We start from the raw sequence: 11,395 nt of genomic DNA, 5'->3' as shown, positions 1-11,395 counted from the left end.
CCTCTTCCTCCATGGGAGCCAGGGCCCTCCCCCACCTGGTTCTGTTCGCTTCTGTGGATACAGGAATGCGGGCCGGGCCTGGGGGAGGGTCCGGGGCGTAGGGGTTGGCGGGGAGGAGAGCAGGGAGGACGAAGCAGTTGCTCTGGAGCCAGAGACATTCTTGGTTTATCACCCCAAGTCCTACTGACCTTCCCGAGATTTCGCCTTCTCCTTGCAACGGGCCCGGTTCCATAACATTGGGGCTGGGGGCAGCCTGTCCTCGGGGCCGGAACAGGGAGAGCAAGCAGCTTGACAGAGCTGAAGGGGCAGGGGATCTGATCTGGACTCTTCCCAGCCCCCAGCCACTCGTGGGTCTGGATGGAGACTCAGGTGAGGGAAGTTGGAGTCATTCATTCATTCAATCAATCGTATTTATTGAGTGCTTACTGTGTGCAGAGAGCTTGGGAAGTACAAGTTGGATGTCCAGCTCAGACAGCTTTGGGGAACAATGGTTTCCCCCACAGATGGGAACCGGGGGGCACTGGCCCCCACTAACCCCAGGAGATGTCTCCTGCCATGGAAACGGGGAGGGGAAGGGGATGGGGTTCTGCTTGACTTCCCCTTCTTCTAATGGTACGGTATTTGCTGAGCGCCTACTGAGGGCAAGACAATATGGCCTAGTGGAAAGAGCACAGGCCGGGAGTCAGAGGATGGGGGTTCTCATCCCGGCTCGGCTACTTATTTTCTATGTGACTTTGGGAAAGTCACTTCACTTCTCCATGCCTGTTTCAGCAACTGTAAAATGGGGATTAAGACTGTGAGCCCCATGTGGGACAGGGACTGTGTCCAAACCAACTACCTCGTATCTAGCCCAGCATTAAGTACAGTGTCTGGCACATAATAAGTGCTTGACAAATACCACAATTATGAGTAATAATAATAATAATAAAGCACTGTACTGGCCTCCTGCCCTGGCCTTCTCCCTCTTCCTCCCCCTCACCCCATTTGAGTGGCAATTGAATCCAAGCGAATGGTCACTGCTCTCCATCCCACTTCCTTAGGCTCCCTGCCTCCCTGCAGATATCCCAAAGTGCTTTGGGAGCAGGAATTTGGGGGCCCAATCACGACCATTCTGCGGATTGGGAAACCGAGTCCCCATGATCCCTCCCCACCAGCCAGTAGGGGAGTGGCTGAGGGTGGGTCCTCGGCTGTCCCCTCTCTCTGCTGGCCGACACCACCCCTATTCACAGCCCAGAAAACCCCAGTAGTGGCCGGACCAATGGTGAATGAGAAAATGTATGCCCCGGGATGTAAATGCCATAAAAATAGAATGTAAGTGGCCGTGAGTCAATCTGTTGGCTCAGTTTTCCCTGGCCATAGCTGTTATCCCTGGGCCACATGGGGCAGGGGAGGGGGGCGGTGGTAGTGTGGGGAGCAGGGATCGGTGGGAAGGGGGAAGCAGGAGGCAGGGAAGCTGCATGGCTTAGTGAAAAGAGCATGGGCTTTGGAGTCAGAGGTCATGGGTTCAAATCCCAGCCCTGCCACTTGTCAGCTGTGTGACTTTAGGCAAGTCACTTCTCTGGGCCTCAGTTCCCTCATCTGTAAAATGGGGCTTAAGACGGTGAGCCCCAGGTGGGACAACCTGATCACCTTGTAACCTCCTCAGCACTCAGAACAGTGCTTTGCACATAGTAAGCACTTAATAAATGCCATCATTATTATTATTATTATTATACATGGGGTGCGGGCAGGGGCGGGACACAGCATGAGGGGGATGAGTGGGAGGGATAGGGTGGGAAGCGGGAATGTGCGGGCAGGGGCTGGGGATGGGGAGGGGAGATTCTGGAAAGGGGGGCAGAGGTGGGCAGGGAGAGCAGGGCTTGGTGGTGAGGGCAGAGTCTGAGGGTGCGGGCAGAGGGCCGGGGCGGGGGTGGGAGCAGGGTCCGGCCGCCCTTTCCCCAGGGAGCAGGACACGGCTCCCCACACACGGGACAAAAGTCTCTTCTTCTCGGGAGACTGAAGTGGATTGTTTCCCCGGGTCCAGGCCGCCCCGGGGCTGAGGCGGTTGGAATGGCTGCTCGACCCCCCCACAGGACTACCCCCCCACAACACCCGAATTCCCTCAGGCTCCACCACCCCCGCCACACGGCTCGGGGATGATGGTGACCAGCCACCCGCACGCTGCCAGGCCCCAGGAGGTGGGGGCGGTCTCACCTCGGGCCTGGAATGGGCAGGCGGCGACGGTGTTCTCATTTCCGGGCCCAGGCTCCTGCCTTGGCCCTGAGGACCGGGGCTGGAGAGGCAGGAAGGAGGATGGATGGGAAAGGTGGGCGGGGGGGAAGGGTGTCCAGTTTCCCGGAGTGTTGTCCACCTCCCTCTTCCCCCGAGGTTACTGGCAGGAGCGCTCGCTCCTGGACCTCAGGCCTGTGGGAGATGGGGCCGGGGGTTGCCCCGACCTTGTCCAGAGGCCAGAGGGGTTTCGGAGAGCCGGACCTTTGCCTTCCCGTCCCTCCTCTCCCCCACCCAGGCTTCTGGTTGACTCCCTCGTACGACCGTGCCGTGCCGTCCCCCTGTCCCTACCCCTGCCCGGCCTTTTGTGTGCTTCACAGGACCCACCCGTTCACCCACTCTCTGGGGGCTTTGGGCCCAGGGGAGGAGTTGGGCCTGGGTACGGGCTGGCTGGGCGGGGGGCTTCAGGAAAACTTGGGGAAACTAGCCCTGACCATGGGCCTGGGGGGGTGGGGGGGAAGATCCCTCAGAACCCCGTTCTCTCTGTCCCACACCAAACCCTGACCCCAGACCCGCCCTTCCCCCCGAACTAGAGTGGGGTGCAAGGTTCAGGAGTCTCTAAGGTGGGACCCCAGGGGGATGGGACAGTAGCACCGGGGTCAAGTGTCGCTGAGGGAGAAGGAGGTGATCAGGGGTGTTGGTGGTCAGGCCTCATTGGGGCCTTTGAGCCTTTGGACTGGAAATAATAATAATGGCATTTGTTAAGTGCTTACTATGGGCCAGGCACTGTACTAAGCGCTGGGGTATATACAAGCTTATCAGGTTTGGACACAGCCCCTGTCCCACATGGGGCTCTCAGTCTTAAAGCAGCATGGCTCAGTGGAAAGAGCCCGGGCTTTGGAGTCAGAGGTCGTGGGCTCCAAATCCTGGCTCCGCCACTTGTCAGCTGTGTGACTTTGGGCAAGTCACTTCACTTCTCTGGGCCTCAGTTACCTCATCTGTAAAATGGGGATGAAGACTGTGAGCCCCCCCATGGGACAACCTGATCACCTTGTAACCTCCCTGGCGCTTAGAACAGTGCTTTGCACATAGTAAGTGCTTAATAAATGCCATCATCATTATTATTATTATTAATCCCCATTTTGCAGATGAGGTAACTGAGGCACAGAAGAGTGAAGTGACTTGCCCAAGGTCACTCAGCAGATAAGTGGCAGAGCCGGGTCCTTCTGACTCCCTGGACTGTGCTCTATTCACTAGGCCACGTGCAAGAACAGTGCTTGGCACATAGTAAGCGCTTAACAAATACCATCATTAATTACCAATAAGAGGAGGGTTTTGCAGGAGGGGGAATCGGTGAACCTGCAAGCCCCAGCGACCCCATCCTAGACCCCTCTCCCCTTTTCATTCATTCATTCAATCGTATTTATTGAGCGCTTACTGTGTGCAAAGCACTGTACTAAGCGCTTGGGAAGTACAAGTTGGCAACAAATAGAGACCCCTTGCAACTCTGGCTCCTGGGAGAGACGGCCCCCGCCCCTTCCAGCACCCCTTGACCCCTGGACGAGTTCTGCCGGGGATGGTGGGGGCCGAGGGGGGATGGGAGAGGCAGGATAAAGGGAAGGGGTGGTTGGGGTCCTGGCCCTGAGGGTGGACAAGGTGGACAGAAAGGCCTCCAGAAAGGCTGCCCAGAAGCAGCTACATTTCTAGACTGTGAGCCCACTGTTGGGTAGGGACTGTCTCTATATGTTGCCAACCTGTCCTTCCGAAGCGCTTAGTCCAGTGCTCTGCACACAGTAAGCGCTCAATAAATACGATTGATTGACTGATTGATTGATTTCAGGGGGTGACAGGGCAAGTCAGGGGCTTCCCAGGTCCGGCCGGCCGCAGAGGATGCCCACCGGACGCGGAGCAGGCCCGGGAAGGAAGCATGGAGGGACGGAGGCCAGGAGCCACTCATTTTGCCTAAAAAAGGAAACGGCGACATCGCTGGGTGCCGGCCCAACCCTCTCTTCCCCTCCTCTTCCCGCCTCCCCCCTGCACCTTCTCCCCTCCAACCCTCTGCCTGCCCCGGCCTGTCCCCGCAAATCCCACCCCCGGGGCCAGGGGACACCCCCATCTCAGGCAGGGCCGGGGGGAGGACGGACCAGAGGGGCTGCATGGACGGTCGGTCCAGCCAGGCCAGGTTTGTCCACCCGGAGTCTGAAGAGGGGGGTCTCAGGGACTCAGAGATCAGGTCTAATATTAGTATTACTGTTATTATTCATAATAATAATAGCTATCCATTCATTTGTTCATTCAATCGTATTTATTCAGCGCTTACTGTGTGCAGAGCACCGTACTAAGCGCTTGGAAAGTACATTTTGGCAACATATCCATTATTATTATTATATTTGTTAAGTGCTTACTATGTGCCAAGCACTGTTATAAAGCACTGGGTTAGCAACATGGCTCAGTGGAAAGAGCCCGGGCTTGGGAGTCAGAGGTCATGGGTTCGAATCCCAGCTCCGCCACTTAGCTGTGTGACCTTTGACAACCCACTTTACCTCTCTGGGCCTCAGTTACCTCATCTGTAAAATGGGGATTAAGACTGTGAGCCCCACGTGGGGCGACCTGATCACCTTGTATCCCCCCCCAGTGCTTAGAACAGTGCTTTGCACATAGTAAGAGCTTAACAAATACCATCATTATTATTAATTCATTTATTCAGTCGTATTTATTAAGTGCTTACTGTGGGCACAGCACTGTACTAAGGGTTTGGGAAAGTACAGTACAGCAATAAAGAGTGACAATCTTTGCCCACAATTCATTCAGCAGTGTGGCTCAATAGAAGGAGCCCGGGCTTGGGAGTCAGAGGTCATGGGTTCTAATCCTGGCTCCGCCACTTGTTAGCTGTGTGACCTTGGGTGAGTCATTTCACTTCTCTGTGCCTCAGTTCCCTCATCTGTAAAATGGGCGTTAAGACTGTGAGCCCCACGTGGGACAATCTGACTACCTTGTATCCCCTCGGACACTTAGAACAGTGCTGTGCACATAGTATGCACTTACCACCTACCATTATTACTATTATTATTCAATCACCTTTATTGAGCACTTACTGTGTGCAGAGCACTATACTAAGCGCTTGCACTGTACTAAGCATTTCACTGTACTGTACAGTACTAAGCCCACAGTGAGCTCACAGTCTAGGGGAGGGGAGACAGACCTCAATACAAATAAACAGACATCAATATAAATAAATGAAATGACAGTGCTTTGCCCATAGTAAGCGCTTAATAAATGTCATTATTATTATATACATTATTATTGATAATAATAAATTATAAATTTATTAAATTATAAATGCCATTATTATTATATACGTAAGTGCTGTGTGGGGGCAGGGAGAGAAAAGGGAGAGAGTCAGGGTGATGCAGAAGGGAGTGGAGATGAGGAATAGCGGGCCTTAGTCTGGGAAGACCTCTTGGAGGAGATGTGCCTTCAGAAGGCGGGGAGAGTAATGGTTTGTCGGATTTGAGGAGGGAGGGCGTTCCAGGCCAGAAGCAGGACGCGGGCCAGGGGTTGGTGGTGAGATGGGCAAGACTAAGGCCCAGTGAGAAAGTTAGCACTAGAGGAGTGAAGTGGGACGGGCTGGGGTGTAGAAGGAGAGAAGCGAGGTAAGGTAGGAGGGGGCGAGGTGATGGACTGCTTCAAAGCCAATAGTGAGGAGTTTGTTTTGGGGGTTTTTTTTAATGGCATTTTAATTAAGTGCTTACTATGTGCAAAGCACTGTTCTAAGCGCTGGGGAGGTTACAAGGTGATCAGGTTGTCCCACGGGGGGCTCACAGTCTTCATCCCCATTTTACAGATGAGGGAACTGAGGCCCAGAGAAGTGAAGTGACTTGCTCAAAGTCACGCAGCTGACAATTGGTGGAGCCGGGATTTGAACCCATGGCCTCTGACTCCAAAGCCCGGGCTCTTTCCACTGAGCCACGCTGCTCCTCTGTTTGATACGGAACATTCATTCATTCATTCCATCGTATTTATGGAGCGCTTACTGTGTGCAGAGCACTGGACTAAGCGCTTGGGAAGTACAAGTCGGCAACAAACGCAGTCTGTGTCCCACTTGAGGCTCACGGTCTTAATCCCCCTTTAACAGATAAGGTAACTGAGGCCCTGAGAAGTGAAGTGACTTGCCCAAGGTCACACAGGAGGCAAGTGGCGGAGCCGGGATTAGAATCCACATCCTCTGACTCTTGAGCCCGTGCCTTGCCAGTAGGCCATGCTGATCAAAGGACCAGACCAGGCCCCTGGGCCTTTAGCCGTTCATTCCCTGACCCCAGGTTCATCCTCTGACTCCGGCGAGTCCCCATCAACTCTATTGTTTATCGTATCGTCCCGAGCGCATAGCACAGTGCTCTGCACACAGTAAGCCCTCAATGTCGATGGATTGATTGATCCTAGACTAGATCCCTGGAATACGGTCCAGCCCTTGTCCCCTCACCCCAGGTCAGTCCCCCTGACCACTGGACCCTGATTCTGCCCAGGCTCTTGTCTCTCTGACACACAATCTCAAGCTTTGTTCCCTTGGAGCCTCTTTCCTCTCTTGGGTTGGAGGGCTGGGAAGTGGGCTGGAGGCCGGGGAGCCTTCCTGGATCAATTTATTCTTCACTTCTTTTAATCTCAAACTGCTTTTTTATCATTTGTACCTGAGCTAATCTCCTCATCATTATCATTGTCACATCATCACCCTCATTATGATCATTGGTGTTTATTAAGCCTAATAATAATAGTAATAATGATGGCATTTGTTACGCGCTTACTGTGTGCAAAGCACTGTTCTAAGTGCTGGGGGGATACAAGGTGATCAGGTTGTAATAATAATAATAATAATAATCGTGGCATTTATTAAGCGCTTACTATGTGCAAAGCACTGTTCTAAGCGCTGGGGAGGTTACAAGGTGATCAGGTTGTCCCACGGGGGCTCACAGTCTTCATCCCCATTTGACAGATGAGGGAACTGAGGCCCAGAGAAGTGAAGTGACTTGCCCAAAGTCACACAGCTGACAATTGGCCGAGGCGAGATTCGAACCCAAGACTCCTGACTCCAAAGCCCGTGCTCTTTCCACTGAGCCACGCTGCTTCTCATGCTGCGCTGGGGAGGTTACAAGGTGATCAGGTTGTCCCACGTGGGGCTCACAGTCTTAATCCCCATTTTACAGATGAGGTAACTGAGGCTCAGAGAAGTTAAGTGACTTGCCCAAGGTCACACAGCAGACACGTGGTGGAGCCAGGATTAGAACCCATGACCTCTGACTCCCAAGCCCATGCTCTTTCCACTGAGCCACGCTGCTTCTCTAGCCTACCGGGTGCTAGGAGAACAGACCAAAGAATAAATCACAGGGCCCTGTCCTCAAGTTGCTCACAATCTAATGGGGGTGACAGTAGTAGTATTAGTGGTAGTAATGGTATTTATTGAGCACCCACTGGGAGCAACACATTGTACTAAGTTCCCTCCTCTTAAGGAACTTACACTCTTTTGGAGGAGACAAGCAAAAATATTTACAAATAGTGGAATCAATCAATGCTATTTACTGAATGGTCCTGGGAGGGAGAAGGTCATGGGTTCTAATCCTAACTCTGCCACGTCTATTATATGACCTTGGGCAAGTCACTTCACTTCTCTGGACCTCAGTTACCTCATCTGTAAAATGGAGATTAAGAGTGTGAGTCCACGAAGGTGGGACAGGGACTCTCTGTCCATCCTGAATAATTTGTGTCTACCCCATCGATGAGAACAGTCCTTGGCACATTCATTCATTCAATCGTATTTATTGAGCGCTCACTGTGTGCAGAGCACTGTACTAAGCACTTGGGAAGTACAAGTTGGCAACATATAGAGACGGTCCCTACCCAACAGTGGGCTCACAGTCTAGAAGATATTAAGTGCTTAACAGGTACCACAGTTACTATTATTATTATTACTGTGTGCAGAGCACTGTACTAAGCGCTGAGGAGAGTGCAGAGCAACAGAGTAGGTAGACATCAGAATAAAGGAATGAATGTTCAGTTGATTCCACATATACCTGTAAATACTAAGGATGGAAGAGACGGCAGCAGTGACTGTTCGTCTGATGGGATCTGGGGTGTTGGGAATGAATCAGGGAGGGCTTGTTAGAGGAGGCAGGATTATTGGAAAGGAAGGGGTGGATCAGGGAAGACGGTGAGGAGTAGGGGTTGAAGGCAAGCTTCCAGACTTGGTCGCGGGGTCGGGGGGATAGTGGCTGAGCTGGGGATGTGAGGAGGAGGAGGAGGAGGAGGGAGGGAGGAAGGAGACGGTTTGGGATGGAAGATGAGTAGTTCAGTTTGGGACACAAACTCGAGGAGGGACTGAATAGCTATAATGGAACAGGGTGGAGAAATGAATCAGTAATAAATAAACCGGTAAATCCAAGAGCACCGAGGGATCAGCGGGACCGGAAAGTGGGGATTGATGAGGGAAGGCCTCCGGGAGGAGGTGACATTTGAGGAGCCCGAGCTGGAGAAGGAGAAAGTGGAGCCTTGGAGTCGAGGGGCTCCTCCCTCTTCTGCTCCTCCTTCTTCCCTCCCCCAAGTGGGAGTCGCACTTGGATTTGGCTCCTTCAACTTAACTGCTCCTTCCTCATTTCACTTGTCTTCGCCTCTGGATTCACTTCAGCTGCCTGCAGCGGTGGTGGGAAAGACTCTAGTTACTACAGCAGAGGGTGAGGGTGAGTGTGTGCCTCGCTCTGTCCATGGGAGAGGGTGTATCCATTGGGGATGGGTTTACGCATGAATGTGCACGAATGGACGCATCTGTTCTGTGGGTGCGAACGGAGTGGCGGTGTTCGTGTGGCTGAGTTTGTGACTGTGTTTGTGATGGGGTGTGTTTGTGTGTGTGTGTGTGTGTGTGTGTGTGATTGAGACTATGTGGGTGTGTATGGCTGACTGTGTGTGGTGTGTGTGTGTGTGTATGACAGCACCTGTGGGGCAGTGCATGAATGTGACTGTGTGTAGGGGGGGTGGGGGGTGACAACATGTGTGGAACAGTGGAGGAGAGTGACCCTGGGCATGGGGTATATGGGTGTGCGTGTGTGATTGGGACTGTGTGGGTGTGTATGGCTGACTGTGTGTGTGGGGTGTGTGTGTGTGTGTGTGTGTGTGTGTGTATGACAGCACCTGTGGGGTAGTGACAACATGTGTGGAACAGTGGAGGAGAGTGACCCTGGGCATGGGGTACATGGGTGTGTGTGTGACCTGGGGGAGTGTATGAGTGAGGGAAATTGTGTGTGTGTGTGTGTGTGTGTGTGTGTGTGTGTGTGTGAGACAACATGTGTGGGACAGTGCATTAGAGTGTGACACTGTGTATGGGTTGGGATACACCTACTCTTGAGCCCTACCTTGCTAAGTGGTAGAGGGTGGCTGCTCTGGGTAGTGTCTGTGTGTGTGTGTGTGTGTGTGTGTGTGTGTGTGGGGTGTGTGTGTGTGTGTGTGACTATGTGAGTCGGGGGGTCTGTAACTGTGTGAGTTGGTTTATGTGGGCAAGTGTGTTGGAGAGTGTGGGAGGGGTGTGTATAACTTTAGGTGCATTGGATAAAGTTTGGGGGATGTTGGTGAGGATGTGTGTGTGTGACTATGTGAGTCGGGGGGGTCTGTGTGTGAGTTGGTTTATGTGGGCAAGTGTGTTGGAGAGTGTGGGAGGGGTGTGTATAACTTTAGGTGCATTGGATAAAGTTTGGGAGATGTTGGTGAGGGTGTGTGTGTGTGTGTGTGTGTGTGTGTGTGTGTGTATGGGTTGAGGGGTCCGTAACTGTGTGAGTTGGTTTACAAGTGTGTTGGAGAGTGTGGGAGGGGTGTGTATAACTTTAGGTTGGGGGATGTTGGTGAGGATGTGTGTGTGTGTGGGAGATTATTTGAGTCGGGGGTCTGTAACTGTGTGAGCTGGTTTATGTGGGCAAGTGTGTTGGAGAGTGTGGGAGGGGTGTGTATAACTTTTGGTGCATTGGATAAAGTTTGGGGGGTGTTGGTGAGGGTGTGTGTGTGTGTGTGTGTGTGTGTGTGTGTGTGTGTGTGTGTGTGTGTGTTGGGGGCAGGTGAAGGGGCCTGCCCCTCTCCCGACGCTGCTCCCCCTTGCAGAGTGGCAGCCGCAGCGACGCCGACCATGAGAGAAGACCCAGGCCGGAGGAGCGCGCGGGATCCCGGGCACCGGCCTGTGGGCCCCTCCCCACGGCAGCGGGCCCCATGCTGCCCCGCCCGGCCCCCCAGTCCGGACCATAACGGGCCGCCTTGCCCCCCAGGCTTGGCCCGGCACCTCCCGCTCGCCCTCCTGCTCTGCCTGGTGCCCGGGCCGGGCCTGGGCCACGGGGTGATGGTGGAGGCAGTGACAGGTGAGTGACAGCGGCCGGGGAGCGGCCGGACGGTGGGACGGCCCACCCGGCGCCCCCACCACCCCCGGAGACCTGGGGGGCCTCGGTTTCTGCCGGGAAAGGGGGCAGGAGGGACGGGTACCCACGGGCGGGACGTGGTGACATTTGGGAGGGCCGAGATTTGGGGGCAGCTGCAGCCCTAGACTGTGAGCCCGCTGTTGGGTAGGGACCGTCTCTAGATGTTGCCAACTCGTATTTAGTGCAGTGCTCTGCCCACAGTAATAATAATAATGATGATGGCATTTGTTAAGCGCTTACTATGTGCAAAGCACTGTTCTAAGCGCTGGGGGGGATACAAGGTGATCAAGTTGTCCTACGTGGGACTCACAGCAGTCTTAATCCCCATTTTTACAGATGAGGTAACTGAGGCTCAGAGAAGTTAAGTGACTTGCCCAAGGTCACACAGCAGCCTTGCGGTGGAGCCAGGATATGAACCCATACCCTCTGACTCCAAAGCCAGTGCTCTTTCCACTGAGCCACGCTGCTTCTCTAAGAGCTCAGTAAGAGCTCAATAAATAGGATTGAATGAATGAGGACCGGGCCAGAGAGGGAACTGCCCTCTTCTCCTCCTTGACCCTCGGCCCTGCCTCCACTGACCCCCGGCCGTCTGCCCGGGGCCCGCAGAGGGGCAGGACGGAGGCCGTGGGGGAGACGGCGGTGGCCGGAGCAGGCAGGGCTGAATCTCCGCTCCGCTCGCCGGGATCCGGCCTGTTTACGAGAGAGGGGTCTCCCCCGGGGCCGGCCAGCTGCAGCCCCGACCGGCAGTA

At 54.0% G+C, this 11,395-nt stretch overlaps 1 protein-coding gene across 2 annotated transcripts in view; it reads left to right on the top strand.

Moving 5' to 3' along the window:
- Positions 1-319: 319 nt before the first annotated feature.
- Positions 320-11,395, top strand: part of VWA1 (von Willebrand factor A domain containing 1) — a 37,651-nt gene continuing 26,575 nt past the window's right edge. Inside the window, exons 1-3 of one of the 2 annotated variants that reach the window (XM_038746712.1) lie at positions 320-369; positions 8,882-8,927; positions 10,339-10,589. In XM_038746712.1, coding sequence (XP_038602640.1) covers positions 10,364-10,589 — 226 coding nt within the window. In that variant the 5' untranslated portion in view covers positions 320-369; positions 8,882-8,927; positions 10,339-10,363. Of the gene's footprint in view, positions 370-8,881; positions 8,934-10,338; positions 10,590-11,395 lie in introns of both variants that reach the window. The other variant, XM_038746711.1, reaches the window with a different exon arrangement.

This window comes from Tachyglossus aculeatus, chromosome 5 (assembly GCF_015852505.1).
Source record: "Tachyglossus aculeatus isolate mTacAcu1 chromosome 5, mTacAcu1.pri, whole genome shotgun sequence".
Lineage (NCBI taxonomy): Eukaryota > Metazoa > Chordata > Mammalia > Monotremata > Tachyglossidae > Tachyglossus > Tachyglossus aculeatus.
The sequence above is the reverse complement of the archived record's forward strand: the minus strand, read 5'-3'. Positions and strand labels throughout refer to the sequence as shown.